The sequence below is a fragment of the Microtus pennsylvanicus genome, chromosome 15, assembly GCF_037038515.1.
Source record: "Microtus pennsylvanicus isolate mMicPen1 chromosome 15, mMicPen1.hap1, whole genome shotgun sequence".
NCBI lineage: Eukaryota > Metazoa > Chordata > Mammalia > Rodentia > Cricetidae > Microtus > Microtus pennsylvanicus.
In genome coordinates this window covers 33,713,241-33,730,869 of record NC_134593.1, presented here as the reverse complement: position 1 = coordinate 33,730,869, position 17,629 = coordinate 33,713,241, and the positions used below count along the sequence as shown (strand labels likewise).

Genomic DNA, 17,629 nt, shown 5'->3' with positions numbered 1-17,629 from the left:
AGCCCCCAGCTTCTAAAACCCTGCCAGTCACCCCAGCATGCCAACAGGTATCTACTTCTATTTAGTTAATGAAACAGCCCTAAATAGATTCACTGAGAGCCCAAAGGCCTCAGAGTTGTAAGTGATCAACACACACACAAATCCTATGTTCAAACCCCTCTTTTTGAAAGGCTCAGGCCTTATTGGTTCTCTCACCACTGTGCACCACTGGTTTCTGTTGCCATTCGAAGTTAAGATGTGAATTGTCCTCTTACCCTGTGCCTGAGGTCTAGACTTCTTGCTCTTGCTGTGTTTTGAGTGGAGAAGTTTCATTCCTCAGACTCTGGGGTGTCTGTGATTCTGTTATTAGTGGGGTGGGTAAGTGTCTTCTTGGCTCCGCTGTCTTCTGTCAGGGTCTAAATTAGGGGTGTTCACTGCCCTGTGCCTTTGATTACAATGAAGTCGGAAATTCACTCCCTCTTCCCTTCTCCTCTTTTTGTCTCCCCTCCCTTCATTTTCCCTTTCCCCCTTCCTTCCTCCTCCCCTCCCTTTTCTTCCCCTATCCTCCCCTTCCTTCCCGCTCTCATTCCCTCCCCTCCTCTTCCTCCATTTCCAGGTCTTTGGACCTCTCCCTTCCCATCTCCTCTTCTCTCCTCTCCATCTCCTCCCCTCCCCTTTCCTTCCTTTCCTCTCTTCACCCTTCCCCTCCCCTTCTTTTTCTTTTGGGCAGGGGGCATAGAGTAGCTTATGTAGCCCCCAGCTGGCCTGGTCTTGTCTTTCTGTCTTGTCTTCCTCTGTTCTCCCTCGCTCTCTCTATCCTCCTGCCCTCTTCCGCTTCTGCTTTTCTTCTTGGTTTTCAGGGAACAGGAAGCATTCTGAACACATGTTATTTTGTAATCTGATAATCCAAGTTGAAACACCTTAGTGCGGACTTCCCTTCCACGCTAGGCATCCGATGGTTTGCTCTTACACGCTAGGCATCCGATGGTTTGCTCTTAGGCTTTATGTAAAGCTCAGAGGAGCGTCCATGCCCACTTTTTGGTACTCTTCTTTCTGTCTTCCACTAACAAAGTTGAAAATTAAACAGTGCATATAGAAAAAAAAGCCATATATTTGAAAGCCTACCAAGCTCAGTGCTTTCCTGTTTGTACTTGAGGCACGACTTTGCTTCCCTATGCCACGGTGACTATATTTTGGTTGAATTTTGGACAAATCAAACTGGAAGATTGATGTGTTGTCCTGGTCTTGTTTGCATCATTTCTTGAATAAGGGTGATCTACTGGGGGAGCACGGTCAAGCTCTGTGCTTTAGGCAAGTGACCCAAGCCTGTTCTTACCCATAGGTTGGAGGCAGTACTCTTCCATGTAGGGTTTGCATGAGGCATCTGCTATGTGCTGTACAAATTTCACCACCAGCTATATCTGTTCTTACAGGCACACTCAGCTCCTGATTTAGAGCACATATATTATATGTATGTATATATGTGCTATAAAGATTTCACCAGCTATATCTGTTCTTACAAGCACACTCAGCTCCTGATTTAGAGCATATATATGTATGTATGTATATATGATGTATATATACAATTTTATTCTTCAATTATGTGTTTCTGTGTGTGGGTATGAGCATGCAAGTCCTCTGGAGCAGGAGTTACAGTTGCCAACCACAATACAGGTTCTGTGCACCAAATTCAAGACCTCTGCAAGAGTAGCACAGGCTCTTAACTGCTGAGCCGTCTTTCCAGCCCCAGATTTATTAAGAGTATATTTCGGAATATCCCGAGTTATGGTTTGTTGTGAGTTTGCCGCATTTTTCTATTAAACATTTAAGCTCCTTGATTGCGTGTGGTTTTTCCATTTCTGTAGAAAGCATATACTCAGGAAATGTTGATGCGTGTGTAAATAATTCAGCTCTCGGTTCATTAACCCAAACAAACCCTTTTTGTTTTGCTTCAATTTCTGCGCTGCTGACTGAGGCAGCTGTTTTGTGTAGGCATCGGCAGAGTCTAGGCTGCATGTAGATTTCTTGCCTTCTGCTGTAGAAACTGATGCAAATCCAGAAGTATAGGCGCTCATGGTGCAGGGGAATTGTCACTAGCTTGGTACATATGAAGATGTACTTATTTGGGGACAGTGAAGGCCTGGTCACAGTGGATACCCACGGTCAGCAGCTTAGACCTTAATTTGTGATGGGTATGTGGCCTGACTTCTTTCAAGGAAGGACCTTTGAGAAGGCATATAGAGAATAGTACAATTAGAAACAAAAGTTTTAATATAGCCCCATTGGTAGCATCTTTACCTAGTGCGCATAAGGCCCAGGGTTCGAGGTCTTGGGTTCATTCTTCAGCTCTGAATAAATCTATGTGCTAGACGTTGGGGCATCTGCCTAAACCCAACAGGGAGATCAGCAAGTTCAAGGCCACCCCTACTAGATAGAGAGTTCAAGGTCAGCCTTGGCTAAGTTAGACCTTGTCTCAAATACAACCACAATATTTTCAGAGGGTCCTGAGGAGGCAGGCCTGTGGCAGGTGGTAACACTGGCAGCTGAAGCAGGAGGATTGTGAGTTCTAGGCTAATTTGAGCCTGCATAATAATATCCCGTCTCCAAAAGGGAAATCAACAAAATCACCAACACAAGCAAAGAAGCAAAGAGTTGAATAGGAAAATGTTAGATCGAGTATATAATGAGGAAGGACTAAGGGAGGACCAGCCCCACCTCTGCAGAGGCCTCTGTCAGCGCAGATCAGTTTGCCCAGAGGAAAATGGGGGGAAGAATGCTGAACTTTCCCCCACTCCTGGAGACTATGAGGAGATAAGAGGTGGGGACAGCAAACACCCTGTACTGTAAACACTGGAGACACCAGACCGCACGCCACAGTTGTCTCTCTGTGAACTTCAGTGGAACTTTCTGAGCTGAATTCACAGGAAACAGCCGTCTGTTTTCTGGGCACATTTCCTGCTTTGCAACACACGAGAATCTTCATGCCTTCAGGAATTGGATTTTTTTTTTCCGTTTTGGTCCTAAACATTCACGAAAGGAAATTTGTTTCACGCCCTGCCCACCCCCATCCAATGCCCAGGACTTGGCAGTCACTTCAGTGCTGTTTCTCCTTCCTGGTGTGGGGCTGGGGATCTAACCTGGGACTTGGCACAGAGCTGGGTACCATTCCCCTGCTGAGCTGCATCTTCAGCCCCCATCCTCCTGACAATAGCATCTTCTTCTCTTTGTATAAGAGTCTCTTCAGCTGTGAATGTAAGGACTATCGTCCCCCATTTTTTTATCATGGTTTTCAGGCATCTTTTTGTCACAAGCATTGTGCTCCTGTGTCAAGTTCACCCTCTTCCTTCAAGCTGTCTGGGAAGTTTTAAGTTCACGAGCATCAAGTTCCCAGTCTATCATCCTCTGGGTGCTAACTTCTCTCTTCACGGTGGCGTCCTTTCTTTCCTATCTTTGGTGCCATGTCTGCTGTTCTCACCTTTGCCCGTTAAGAATCTTGCATCATTTTGTTTGCGGGTGCTGCTGTGTGCTCACATCTCTGCACAGGTCATTGCCCTTGTTTTTGTGGACTTGGCTGTGGGGTTCACTTTTACTGGTAATTGTTTGGCAGACACATATTGACTCTTAATGGACATAGTTGGTTAATGTTAGCCTTGTACATTGTAAGTATTCTAGTGAATAAGAAATTTTTTTTTAAGAAGTGCTGGTTATGTGTCTGTTTGTAGGGGATATAACAGACAAATCCCTCCTACGTTAGGAGAGTTGGTCTCTGATTGGAGTCAGTGCATGTAATGAATGCAAGTTTGAGTGATGGTTTTGGGAACTGTGTGTATTTGTCTATGTGAAAAGATATTTCTTGTCTAAGATAATTTCCAAAGTTTAGTGAAGAGCTCCTTTTGTGTAGCCAGATGTACAAGTCAGATACCAGAAGCCCCACTGGCACCTTTGCTTCCCTAGTGCATGTGCTTCTGAATTTGCCCAAGAGATGGAAATAGTAAAAGAGGCAGAAAAACGATGACGTTGGTGAAGTTCAGATCATTGCCTGGAAAGCAGGAACGGGGCATCTATCCGGGATGTTGATGTACTCACGGCGCCTTCTTTCCTTTCTCTCGTAGATCTGTCTAAAAACAGGCTGGTGGAAGTGCCGATGGAGCTGTGCCATTTCGTGTCCCTGGAAATCCTTAACCTGTATCACAACTGCATCCGCGTCATTCCTGAGGCCATCATCAATCTGCAGATGCTGACCTACTTAAACCTGAGGTAGGTTTAACTGGGCACTTCTGATCACGTGCCTTCGGGGACCAGCCCAAAACCATGATGCGTCTGTCTGTCGATCATCGTGATTGACATCAATGATTGAGATGCCATTCTTGATCATTCTTGCAATTAAACCACAGAAATATTAACGAGGCCCTAAGTTTATAGGGCCCTTTGTATTTGCTCTTGGTGCTGGACTTCCCCCAGATGTCAGCAGGGCAGGGTTCTAAAAGGGAATATTGACATAGCATCATGTGTATAAGGATGCTAGCATGTTGTCTTCAGGAGTTCATGCAGATTTTGAAGGAGGAAGGGAGAAGACTGACAGTTAAGGCATCTCAAGAGAAAGGGAGGTAGCCAGTCTTTTTGAGTTCAGTCACTTTAAGAAAATTGCGGAGGATCTGATTTGTGTTGTGGTGCATGCCTTTAATCCCAGCACCTGGGAAGCAAAGATGTGTGGATCTCTGAGTTTGGGGCTATCCTTGTCTACATAGTGAGTTCCAGAACAGCTAGGGCTACAGAGGGGAAACCCTGTTTTGAAAAAAACGAATGAATGAATGATAAAACCAAAACAAACAAAAACCAAAAAAGACCTCCAAACAAACAAAAGAGAAGGATGTGGATGACCACTGAGCTCTCTGGCCAGAGAGTTTGCCATCTTAGTTCCCATTAAATGAAGCTGGTGTGTGCTGAGTCTTAGCCTTAGTCTGCCTTGGGTAGCATCGTGTAACACTGCACCGTGTTAATGCTGGAGACTAGAGTTTCAGGAAAATGAGTTCTTCTAGAATCTTGGTTTTAAACTTTGTAGCTGGATGCTGTGGTCAGATTCTCACTCCTTGTCCCCCAAATCCTTACCACACACTCAGGATCTCAGGAGAGAGGGTGTTGTTGTTTTAGTCCTTCTGTTGTAATGAAAGCCAACTCCCCTGTTCCAGCCGGAATCTTTTCTCGTGCCACTAGCGTCTTGATGAGTATAGGGTAGGAGCTAATTAATCAGCCAGGCTCATGGTGCGTAACAAATACATCAATTTTAAAGTTCAAAATTCCCAGCAAACCAGAGACAGCAACTCTTTATAACATAGTAATGCCAGTGTTTTTTTTGTTTATTATTGTTTGTTTTGTTATTGTTCTTTTGATTTTGCCTTTTGTTTTAGTTGGCTCCTGAAAAATTAGGGGCCTTTTGCTTTTTTTTTTTTTTTTAACCAAAACAACAAAGAGGCTTCCATCCTATTTCATAGGCATGCATGTTTTTCCTCAGGGTGAAGCATTCCGAGGAGTAGTTATCACGGGCTTTGATTTATTTATTTTTTTGAAAATAGAGTAGGGTGCTATTAGGTTATCTGCAGGTTCATCATCTATCTAATCTTTAGTTCTGCAGGCTCCTGGTGCATCTGTCCAACTTCAGTTTTCTTGCAGTTTCTGCCAAGCAGGAAGCTCGCTCCCTTAGACTTTCCTGGGAACCCACACAGCCGAATCTGTAGATTTTGATTCCCTGACTTCTCAAGAGATTTGTTTGTTAGTTGTGATTGTTGCCAAAGCATTTGACCCCAGTAGTTAGCCTATAATAGGTATGTATTATTATATACAACAATATGCATAATCAGTGTAACTTCATGTTGTTCTATTAAGTCCATATCTTTGGGGCATAGTTGACTATAAAATCCTAAAAACACTTGATGATCTATATTTGCATTAAAAAATTAGTAATGTATTTGTTCTAAGAAGTTGTAAGTTTCTTATTGATTGAGAATGGGTCATTGCTGTCCTCAAATGAATAGAAAGACTATCATGGAGTGTGGACTTGAGAATTCTTTAAGACAAAGAAGGGGGGGCTGGAGAGATGGCTTAGCGGTTAAGAGCACTGACTGCTCTTTCCAGAGGACCAGAGTTCAATTTCTGTCACTCACATAAGGGCTCACAACTGTCTGCAACTCCTGTTCTGGGGACCTTATGCCCCCTTCTGGCACCAGGCATGCAATTATTATATAGATATACATGCAAGCAAAGACTTACACACATAAAGTAAAATTAAAAAAAAATAAAAACTTCAAAAAAAAAAGAAAAAACAAAAGACAAGTTGTTGTTAATGGCTGAAGAGTAAGTAATGCGGTTGGCTCTCTGTGGTGAGTTCCTGTGTAAGGGAAGAGGAAAGAAAAGACTGTTCCAATTGCTTTCTGCATTTCACCCCATGTCTCATCTCTCATTGGTATTGGGAATTTCAAAATTTTGTCTGTTTTTCTTTTTCCACATTTCCTATTTTGAATATTAACATTTCTGAGACTTACTCTCTTGGATCAAACCATGTGTTCTTTGAAGGAACACGATAGGAGGGGAAAAAATTAAGAAAGAGTATGCCTCAGCTCTCAGGAGCTTAATGTGAGCATTCATAAAACACATATGGTTAGCCTCTAAGTTTTTTTTTAAAGCTAGATGATAATGCTATTATTTATTACATTTTAAATCTCTTTCAGCGGGGTGGGGTGGGGTGGGGGGAGGGATAATGTGTGCCATGCAGTGTGTGCGGTGGTCAGAGGGTGACTTATAACACTCAGTTCTCACCTTTCGCCTTGTAGTCCCTGGGGATCGAACTCGGGTCCTCAGGCTTGTTGGCAAGAGCCTTTACCCCATGGACCACTTTGAGAGCCCAAAATACTAATATCTCAGATTGCTGCGATGAACCTTTCTGACCCAAAGCAACCTGGGGAGAAAAGGATTTATTTGGCTTACGGGCTACAGTTCATCACTGAATGAAGTTGGGTCTGTAGCTCAAGAAAAGAGCTGGTGCAGAGGCCATGGAGGGGTGTTGTTTACTGGCTTGGTTCCCATGACTTGCTCAGCCTGCTCTCTTACAGAACCCAGGACCACCAGCCCAGGGGTGGTACCACCCACAGTGGGCTGGGCTGGGTCTTCCCCCGGCAATCATCAATCAAGAAAATGCCCCATGGAACTGGCCCACACACCAGTCTCATGGTGGCAGTTCCTCAATTGAGGGTTCCTCTTCCCAGGTGACTGATTTGTGTCAAGCTGACAAAAACTAGCCAGCCAAGTAGTTACTTTTGATGACCTCCTGCAGAAATCAGTCTGGATATGAATATGTAAATATGAAATGATGGTGAGAGCGAGTTTTTTTTTAAAGAAACCAAGAAGCTAGAGTTGTGTTATTCAAATAGTCTTTAAATGCTGCTTGACTAAAAGATAAAAGTTCCTCAGAACTGTATCTCTAGGATACTTCTAGGCTTGGGAGCGATTTGGGCAGAATGTGTCATAATAGCTCTTGCCGGAGAGTTTTACTTGTTGATTTTGAAATAGTAGGTGACTGCTGTAGCTGTGTACTTGCGAATATGTAACCTTGTCTAGACAATGCTGTTGGCACCCTCTGTGACGCTGAGTAATATCATAACCCCTGTGCCGTCCGTTGTCTGCGTGACAGCTTCCTGACTCAGACTGGCCCCCGCTCCAGCTGGATGCAAACTGGTAACTGGAAGAACTGAGGAGGCCATATTTGGGCAATAGCTTTAACAATTGGATGGGGGGGGGGGTCACCTACTTTTAATAAATTTTAAATATTCATTTATACGTATATATGTGTGGAACAGCTTGGGGGAGTCCAGTTTCTCCTTTCACCACGGGAGTCCTCGGGATTGAATTTAGACTATCAGGTGTGATAGGTGAGCCATTTCAATAGTCCTAACTCTATCTCCTTCCTAAGCAACTAAAATAAGTTCTTTTCTGTGGTGTTTGGCACTTGCGCTCCCCCTCCACCCCCATTAACTAGGAAGAAAAACTTTTTAGATAAAGTAATGCAAAAATGTCTTCCCAGATCTCATGTTTCCGTACTTAAAATGAAGCCGTAATGCTGGTGTGTTTCCGTGACGGTGGGGATCACACCAGGGCATGGACATGGAAGGCTTATGCTCCACCATGGAGCTTCCAGCTCCGTTCTTGCTATATTTAGAATTCCTCCCTTTCTTAAACAAATTACATGCAGGAATTACTAATTTTATACATTCTGAAATAAAAAAAGATCCCATATAAAGATACTTGGAATTTATGGGAATGTTCAAAGTTGGTTCCGTCCCCTGAGGATCATGTACATTTTGGCAGTGTAAACAACCATAAATATTTGAGAATTGTCTTGGTGATGATGAAGATGATGATCATGGTAACGGAGCAGGGACATGTTTTAACTGCGTAGCCAGGTTCTTGGCTGGCATCCTTTCTCCCTCACGTTATCTTCATCTTTCCGATGGCTGCTTTTGTGCCAAGAATCCTCGTGTCTTCTCCAGAGGCGGGATTGATTCACACATGAAAACATCCTCGCCGTAGACTGCAGTTAAAAACATGAAACTGGTTTCCACTTTCTCTTAGATGATGGAAATGTAGTATTTGTGGAAAATACTGTTTTATTGCTGCTTATGTAGCCTGGTTTGAAGCATCTAGCTTCTTTTAATCTTTGCTTCTTGCTGTTCGCAACCAAAGGTTATGTTAGTTCAGTGTGTGTGCCCCCTGCCTGCCTGCTAGAAAATGTCTTTGTCCAAGAAATGTGGCCAAGAACAATAAAAGTGATTCAGCAAGCCTGTTGCTGTATAGCAACAAACACTTGGAACCGGAAGCGCACAGAGAAGCCTAAAATCTATTTTAAAGGGCTGGAAAGGTGTTAGTGTTCCAGAAGAAACTAGAAGAGCCTGGAGCAGCAGAGGGCTTGGCTGCAGTGAGTGTTAGGAATCTTAGAATGGAGAGCGTGGGGGCTCATCTTGGAGAAGTTCAGGGATGGAGGCATCAAAACCCAAACTTTTTCAATGGGACTGCTTCCAGGACCAGGGGGAGCGGGTTTCCTATTCTCAGAGGAAACAGGACCAGCTGGGCCTGGGTTGCTCCTCAGAAGCCCTCTCTTCCCAGCTTGAGTTTGGAGCTGTTGCCCATGAAGGGGGTTGTCTGTGGCATGAAATGTTATCACACGGTAAAAGGAATGCATTCTGGCTGCCGCCTGCTTCCGTGGTACCCTTTCTGGCTGCTAAACAATGTGGAGAAAGAGCCAACTTCCTGATGGTCATATAACCAGTAGCCCCACATTCTTCTGGGACTCGTTCTCAGAAATGATCTTTAAGGCTCAGAATACCCACTCTCTTGTTTGAGGGACCCTGGGTTGGGGCAACTTTACAAGGCACAGTTGTTTCATTTTTTTGTTGTGAAACAAAAATTAATTTTCGTTGATCTCATGCCTTACACTGACCATTTCTGAAGAAGCTGTCTGCGGGAAAACAGTATGTCTTTGCTCTAGAAAATGGGAAAATTGATACCATTTTTTTCTGAACTTGGAGGTTTTTTAAAAAATTAATACAAACTTAAATCCCTACCTTTTTTATGAAGCTCTGTTCAAAAGGAAAAGAGTGTATGTGTGTATGGGTGTGTATGTGCATGCACGTGTGAACTCATGCAGCCACGTGTGTGCACATGCATGTGTGTATGTTTGCATTTGTGTGTGGTCATGCAGTGTGCTCTTGTGTATCTGTATGTGTGTATATGCATTCAAATTGTGTGTGTATGCATGTGTCTGTGTGCATGTAGCTGGTCTATGATAGTCACGTATCTTATGAAATCTCAGATACACAGAGACACCAAAACACAGTGAGCCAGACTGGAATTTGATAGTATTAATCTTAAAAAATGAAAACATTTTCCATGGAGTGGTAGAAGTGAAAGAGGCCATTGGGATGTCCAGGCTGCACGGTGCGCCTGTCTACACGTGGCTTGAGCCTTGGGTTTTCTAAGCCCTGGCGTTTGTTGATATGGACAGACATATAGTCAGAGAACCCTAAACTTTTGGATGTGTTTATAAATTGCTCTGCGTTAAGTGTGTGTAAGTTTCTGTCTCTTTGTTTTGTGCTGGCGTGCTACCAAACACAAGTAAGTTAATAATGGGATATTTCTTACCAAATTCCATTCCTTTTAGCATAGCCCAGGCTTGGCAAGACTTCTGCGGAGGATTTTTCCATTATACGCACCTGATCACAGATGTTTTCACTCCCTGTTTGTATTGGGAAAAAAAAAAGCCGGCGACACAAGAGTGACATTGTGCTCTCCCAGCGGAGCGCAGCCGGGGTTTTCGGGCTTTGTCTTCAGTCTGGTTCTGATCTTTATAGTCATGTTAAGGTCTTCGTGCCCCAGAGTAGCCCTCTGGAAATGAAGCAACACTTGCTCTGAGTTCACTGCAGAAATTCCTTTCCACTTACAGTCGTTCCCAGTGTTCGTTCTGTGGTCCCAAGTGAGCAAGTTCTAAATTGCATTTATTTTCCCAACTAGACCAATAAAAACACCTTGAAACGTTGCTGTTTCACTAATAAGCAACTCACTACATTTCCTGTATATAATATGAGAGATGGGAGAAAAAGCGCGTGCGCGCGCACACACACACACACACACACACACACACACACACAGAATTCTGGATCTGGGGAATAATTGTACTCATCACCACCAGCACCATGTAGCTGTGATGTCACTAAACAAGTCTTTCTGCAGCCCTTGTAGCAGGTGCGAGACAGGCGCACGCTCTTCCCCTGGGTCACACTGGGGGTGATGGAGTGAGGGGGGGCCCTGCTTTGGCATTGCGTAGGTTGCTGAACACTTTGCCCCTGTTATCTTGCTGAGCGCCCTCTCCACTGCATTCCGTGCTCTGCAGAACTATTTCATGAACCTGAAAGTAGTTGTTCTGGCATTTTCCAGGGAGCAGCCTAAGTATAGAAACAAGAAGAGAAAAAAAAAAAAACCTTTGTCTTTGAAATGCTGCTATAGTTCCCCCTTTAGCCTTCACACTGTAAGCGTGTGCATTCGCTTCTCATTTTTTTCCATAAGATTTTCTTTTTTTTTTATTTTTATGAGACAAGGTCCCACTATGTAGCCCTGGCTGACCTGGAACTTGAGGCCAGTGAGACTTCAAATTTCACCCAGATCTGCCTGTCTCTGCCTCCTGAATGCTGGGTTTAAAGGCATACATGACCGTGCCCAGCCCCCATGATTGATTATTTTTAATTGAAGATGTTGGGTGTGTGTGTATGATCCTCCCAATTTTTGTTTATATTATCTGTTGATCCTTCATCTTGTATTTCACTCATTTCTAGTCTGATCTATCATTTCCTTCATTCTGTTTTGCCTACAGGTGTTTTAATTTTCTAACCCAAGCTTTGGCTAAACCTGTAGTCCTCCTTGTTGCGGGATACATGATAACACCACGAACCACGAGTTTGTGTTTGTGTTCATTAAATATAATCAATGGAAGTGGAGCTAGCAACTAGTTGGTAGAAAGTAATCATAGAGACTTGGAGGGAGTCTGGAAGACTGATAGAGAGGTGCCCAGAAAATAGTAGGAGGGACTTTGAGTGTGGCAGTATTTCTTGGTTTGTCAGTGAGGGAGGGAAGCTCTTTTTGGAGACATTGGTAAGCTAGTTGCACCACAACCTCTCTGAGCTAGCAAGTTTTTACCCCAGCTTCCTACTCCTGAGCCTTATTGAAAAATAGAACGATAGAGATTTAATTAAAAACTCTATTTGATGGCAGTGGCAGGAGGTAGATCTGGTGGTGGCTTCTGGAGAAGTCCTGCAGAGCCACAGTTATTGAAGGAAACAGCTGTGCATACAGCTGTAGCTACTGTGCTGGAGATTAAATAACACGTCCTGCCTCGGTGCCCCCAGTACTGGGTTATAGTCTTGTCCCACTGAGCCTTCAAGGCGTGGGTGCCTATAGCTTTGGGTGGATGCCTATTTTTATATGTATATTTTAGTTTCTGGTACTAAACAAACTATAAAGACAATGAATGTAAAATGATTGTGACTTAGTTATTGATACCTCAGTACAAGATTGGGAAGTACTAATGTCCCAAACAAAGCATGTTATAGAAGAAACCAAAATGCTATTCACCCCATGAACCAGAAAGCAAAAAAAAAAAAAAAAAAAAAAAAAAAAAAAAAAAAAAAAACAAAAACAGACAGAAGGGGCTCTCTTCCAGAACACGCCCCAAGTGACCTAAGAGTACAGCAAAAGGCTCCACCTACTTTCTCAAGACCAATAGCTCTTCCTTTCCTGAGATCACCACACCAGGTGCCCAAGCCTTTAATGCATGAGCTTTGGTGGGGGGGTCAGTTGTCTAAACCGTAATATGCACTGATTTTTTAATCACCCTTCAATCTTTTCTACTTTCTAGCATTACTCTGACCAACAAGCTTTACATTTCCATGCCCTTGCTTTAGGTTACCTTTTAAAATTAATTTGAATTTGTTTCACTGTTTCAGGGAGTGTTTCCAGTTTGTAGATTCTTTAGATGGGTCAAGATTTGCTTTCTAGCCTGGGCAGTTAATTCTATGACTAATCCGTCTGCGCTTGCTGGAGAAAAAACAATATATACATGTAAAGACAGTTGTGGGTGACTTTTTAATTGGTGTTTACATATCTTACACTGTAACACACGGTGTGTGTGTGTGTGTGTGTGTAGCTGGTGTGCTAATAAGACTTTCATTGCTGTGTTTAAATGAGCAGGACATGGGTGGAAAGCATCTTTTGACTCAGAGTTCCCGAAGCTTGAGAGGCCCCTGCTGGGGAGGGAGTGGTGGAGCAGGGCTGCTCTCTTCACAGCAGCCAGGAAGCAGCTGGAGAGGATATCAGCCCTAAAGGGCTTCCTCCTCCTGCTCTTCTTCCCCCTGCGTCCCCAGCCTGTGAGCTGGTGCCTTCTCCATCCAGGGCACTCATTCAGATTTCTATCAGCACGTGAAAGAGTTGTACCTAGTGAGCTCATCGCTATAAATGGGGAAACTATTTCCTGGAGGGTGTGCATCTTTTTCCTTTTGGAGCAAGCATCCCTAGGACTACGGAGACCCTGTTGCCTGAAGGTAGGTGGGGCAGGACCAAAGAGTGACCCGCCCGTGTGCTCTGAGGGGAGTCAGTCAGCCTTCTTCCATTGGCCAGTGTTTGATGGGAGCCCTACAGGGAGGTGACGCAGAACAGTTTTGAGTGCTGCGGTGAGACCATGGTGACCTCAGCCAGAATGTGCCCTGGAAAGCAGCCTGACTTCAGTGGGGTGGCCCTACAGCAGCACTGACATCTGCAGCCCTTACGTAGAATCTGTAGAGCTTGCCAGGCACCCTTTATCACCATTCTGTGTAAAGGCAGCTTCTCCGCTTTGTTCCTTGGGAGTCCTCAAGCTTTTATGCTGAGATCTTCAGAAACCCCATAGGAAGGCTCTGCAGCGTTTACTACTGTAGAAAAAGCATGATCACAGTTGAGGCAGGATGTGGCTGATTGTGGCTCAGATGATGTTGCCTGGTCTGTTAGGGATGAAGCTCAAGGGTTCCTTATGCCTTTCACAGTTTCTGAGAGCTTAACACTGATTCATGAGTGGAAAAAGAACTCAGGTAGGTGTCAAAAATAATGGAATTCTGTTAGGTACTGGTGCCAGCGCCATTTTCTTTCCGTGGCCTCGATCATGCTTTCCTGTTAACTTTTCTGCCTCTTTCTGTTTCTTCTCCGTTCCCACATCTAGCTGCCCTTTCTCTTCCTGCACTTATTCAAAGCCCAATTTTCCCAAGACCTTATAGTATCTTCAAGACCTGTCTCACAAATCCCAAGTTTGTTCTCTGTCTCTTTGGCTCCTTTGAACACCATTCCTCACGTCCTTCTTTGCCTGCCATCTAGGTCCTCTTGAATGTCCCATTTATACCTCAAAATCCAGCACGAGGGGGCTGGAGAGATGGCTCAGAGGTTCAGAGCACTGACTGCTCTTCCAGAGGTCCTGAGTTCAATTCCCAGCAACCACATGGTAGCTCACAACCATCTATAGTGAGATCTGGTGCCCTCTTCTGGCAAGCATACATGGAAGGAATGTTGTATACATAATAAATAAATAAATCTTTTTAAAAAATTAAAAAAAAATCCAGCACGAGATAAAGTGTAGAGGTTTGAATATGTTTGAATACTTAGTCCCCTGTTCTTGAGGCTGTTTGGGAAGGCTTAGGAGGTATGGACTTGCTGGAAGAAGTGTGTCACTGGGGGCGGGCTTTGAGGTTTTAAAAGCCACAGGCAATTCCTGGTTAGCTCTCTCTGCTTCCTATTTGTGTTTTGAGATGTGATTTCTCAGCTGCAGTTCCAGCTGCCTGCTACCTGCTTGCCTGCTACTTCCTCTCTGACATCACGGACCATTAAACCTCTGGAACTATAAGCCAAAGAAATCCTTTCTTTATGCTGCTTTCATTGGGGTGTTTTACCACAACCATAGAAACATAACCAAGACTGTGTCCATTCTGTGTGTCTCTTGGCTTCTTTCACTCTTTCCCGTTTATGCTTTTTCTCTTCTCCATCACCTCTACCTGAGGTCTCAGGATTAGTTTGACCCCTTTCCTTCATGCCTTTTTGCACTAATCATTAATGACCAGTGCAGCATTTTATTGCCTCCTACTGGAAAATCTGTGCCTTTCTCCTGCTGTTTTCCTGCATTGCTTTTGCTGTTCTTATTCCAGAATGAATGTATGGGGGGGATGACCCACAAGCTTTGGCAATCCTGTTGCTGAGAAGGCTGTTGGATATCAAGAGCTCACTATCCTCTCCCTACCCCCCAGATACACACTCTCCCTATAAACACGTGCAAACATATAACCACAACCCAATGTTGTTGGTTCTGAAGATGTTTGATAGATTAACCATTTTTGGTGATGGCTGTTACTGAGTTCTCTTCGATGATCCTTTTGATTTTTAACCATTTGTTTCCATTTTAAAGGAAGATTTCAAGCCGTAGTTTTTTTAATAGTGAACACCATCCTCTTTGAATTTACAAACTCTTAGACATAAGGAGAAAAACTATGTGAGGTGGAGGCATTATCTAAGCGAACCGGACATTGCCTAGCAGTGGTTGCTATCCGCTGGGGTGTAGCAATATGGAATATCTTAAGCAGTGAGTTATTTATATTTGAGAGGAGACTGATGGTGTGTTATTGTGGGAAACAGTGCAGTTGTGCTACCCAAATATGGCACAGGCATGCACAGCTGAACGGCTGTGCAGCAGCTACTGCAGAATTGGGCTGGATTCTGAGGAGTGGCTTGCAAGGTTCATTCTGGGGGTCTGGCTTTGATAGAGTTCTCCTTTCAAACCAAATCATTGACCTTCTTAAAACATGCCTTTTATATGCGTGGACATGAAATTAATGGGTATAGTTTTAAAGAACACAGTTCAAGTTTTAATGGAAGTGACCATTGTGTGTTTCTAGTTTTAAGGCATTTTAAGTTTGCAAATGAGGGTCATACACAATTGCTTTCAAAGTGAGGTTTAAACTTGGACTTCCAGACTGGATGTGCGTATTTAACTTCAATTAAATCCTGGCTTTGGGCTGAGGTTAGTGCACGGAAGTAGCGCTCGTGAGACCCTGGGTTGAAGTCACGCTAGTAAGGAAGTAAACTTTCATATTGAAAAAAATTATGTAATGTATTACCTTTGTTCTACAATTAAGCATAAAGATAGTCTCTATTTGATTTTCACTTTATAGTATAGGAGAAAAGCGCATCAAAAATATCAGAGGTAACTCAAAGGCAGGCTGGTGTAGTTAATTGTGGAGACACATTCCTGGGAATGAAGGACATGGGAATGGGGGTGTTGTGATGAATGGGGAGGTCTTCATTCATGAAAGGAAGCAAGGGTGAGACCCTTTGCCCTGGGGGCTCTTCCGGAAGGAGGAAGCAGGAAAAGGAAGTGGTTCTCTGCGGACTTCGTTCACTGCCTTGTGTGTATGAAAACAAGCAGGTGTCGTTTGTAAAGAAGACAAGCCATGCTGCTTTTCGTGGGAGGCGAACAAATTTCACACCAAAGAATAAAAATAGAATCAGGTGAGGTATCCTGTAAAAAAGGAAAACTTCCTGGCTAAAGTAACTGCGGCTTCCTGCAGGTCAGATGCCCAGCGCAGTAGACAGTAACAATTGAGTCCAGCACAGGCAGTACTAGTTGAGCAGTAAGTAGAGATGTGTACACATGCTCTCAGCTGAGGTTGAGCCTCGTGTGGCCACACTGAAACCAGCCCTGCAGCTGTTAAGGCCTCTGGTGTTTTCTTATCAGTTCTGTGTAGGCTGTTTCCGCGACCTGTGACTGTTTAGAGACCTAGAAGTATGTCCCAGGGTTCCTGTTTTGTTTGAGAAAGGCACTGGAGTCAGGGAAGACCATGGCGTAGAGCTCCCTGTGGAAGCCTGCCCTAGTCCTGACTGACTAAACACGGACCTTGACTGGGGCTGGAACCCAGTTTGTCTCTCCTCAGCAGGCCTTAAAATGATTACATTTATTTTTGCCCAGCTCAAGTCTTTTAGGTCCCCAGTGATGTCACCCCTGCCCTGCTTCTGACATCTTGCTCATCGGTTTTTAAAAGCAGCTGGGACATCAGCGATTAAGGACAACAAATCTAACTAGCTAAGCACACTCTGCTCTTCTGTCAACTTTCCTTTGTAAACCGTGTGAGTAGTTGGATATGAATGGCTGCCTCAAATACGGACTGAGTGTTTGTCTGGCACTTTTGCGTCTAGAATCTCATGCTAGGTAGCTCTTTTACAGATGTTTTCATTTACTCATTTGTGTGTTTATATGTGCATGCGTATGCACGTGTGTCCTCCGTCTGCCCGTCCGTCCGTTCGTCCGTGTGTGTGTGTGTGTGTGTGTGTGTGTGTGTACGTGTGTGGAGGTTTGAAGACAACTTTCTGCAATCACTTTTCTCTTTTGCTAGGTGGGTGCTGGGGTGTACGTACAGTCAGCGTTGGTGATGAACTTCGTTACCTGCTGAGCTGTCCTACCAGACCAAGGCAGATCTTACTAGTGCATTCTTTTGTCCAACTAAACCAGAGAGGCGAAATAGAGCTTATCTAAAGCTGTAGAAATGGATGTTTTGGCAAAAGTGGGATTTGAATTCCTGTCTTTTGGCTTTAGAATTGGTGAGTATTCTACCCAGTAGTACAAAGGTCCTAGTAGATAAGTCTGTGGTAAACATTTATTTATTCATTTATTCATTCATTTATTTTGGCTTTTCGAGACAGGGTTTCTGTGTGTGACTCTGCCTGTCCTGGAACTCACTCTGTAGCCCAGGCTGGCCTCGAACTCACAGAGATCTACCTGTTTTTACCTCCCCAGGACCAGGACTAAGGGCATGCGTCACCACTGCCTGGTGATAAACATTTTTTCTATAAATTATTTCTGAGTCAGTTCTGTATCTTTAAATTAAGTGAAGATACATACACATCTATATCCTGTAGAATTAGGGGAAATAATATTGTTCCCTGATAGTGAAATCACATAAAGAATAATACACATCTGTGTTTTTACTTATTTCAAGAAAAATAACGCAAAAATATTCAGCAAAAAGTAATTAATTTAGCCACTCGA

General features: G+C 43.8%; 1 protein-coding gene across 4 annotated transcripts in view; it reads left to right on the top strand.

The window, feature by feature from the left end:
- The window catches only part of Lrch1 (leucine rich repeats and calponin homology domain containing 1), a 184,990-nt gene that overhangs the window by 85,288 nt on the left and 82,073 nt on the right, over positions 1–17,629 (top strand). For all 4 annotated transcript variants that reach the window (XM_075948993.1, XM_075948992.1, XM_075948996.1 and 1 more), the window contains exon 2: positions 4,092–4,236. In XM_075948993.1, coding sequence (XP_075805108.1) covers positions 4,092–4,236 — 145 coding nt within the window. The remainder of the gene's footprint in view (positions 1–4,091; positions 4,237–17,629) is intronic.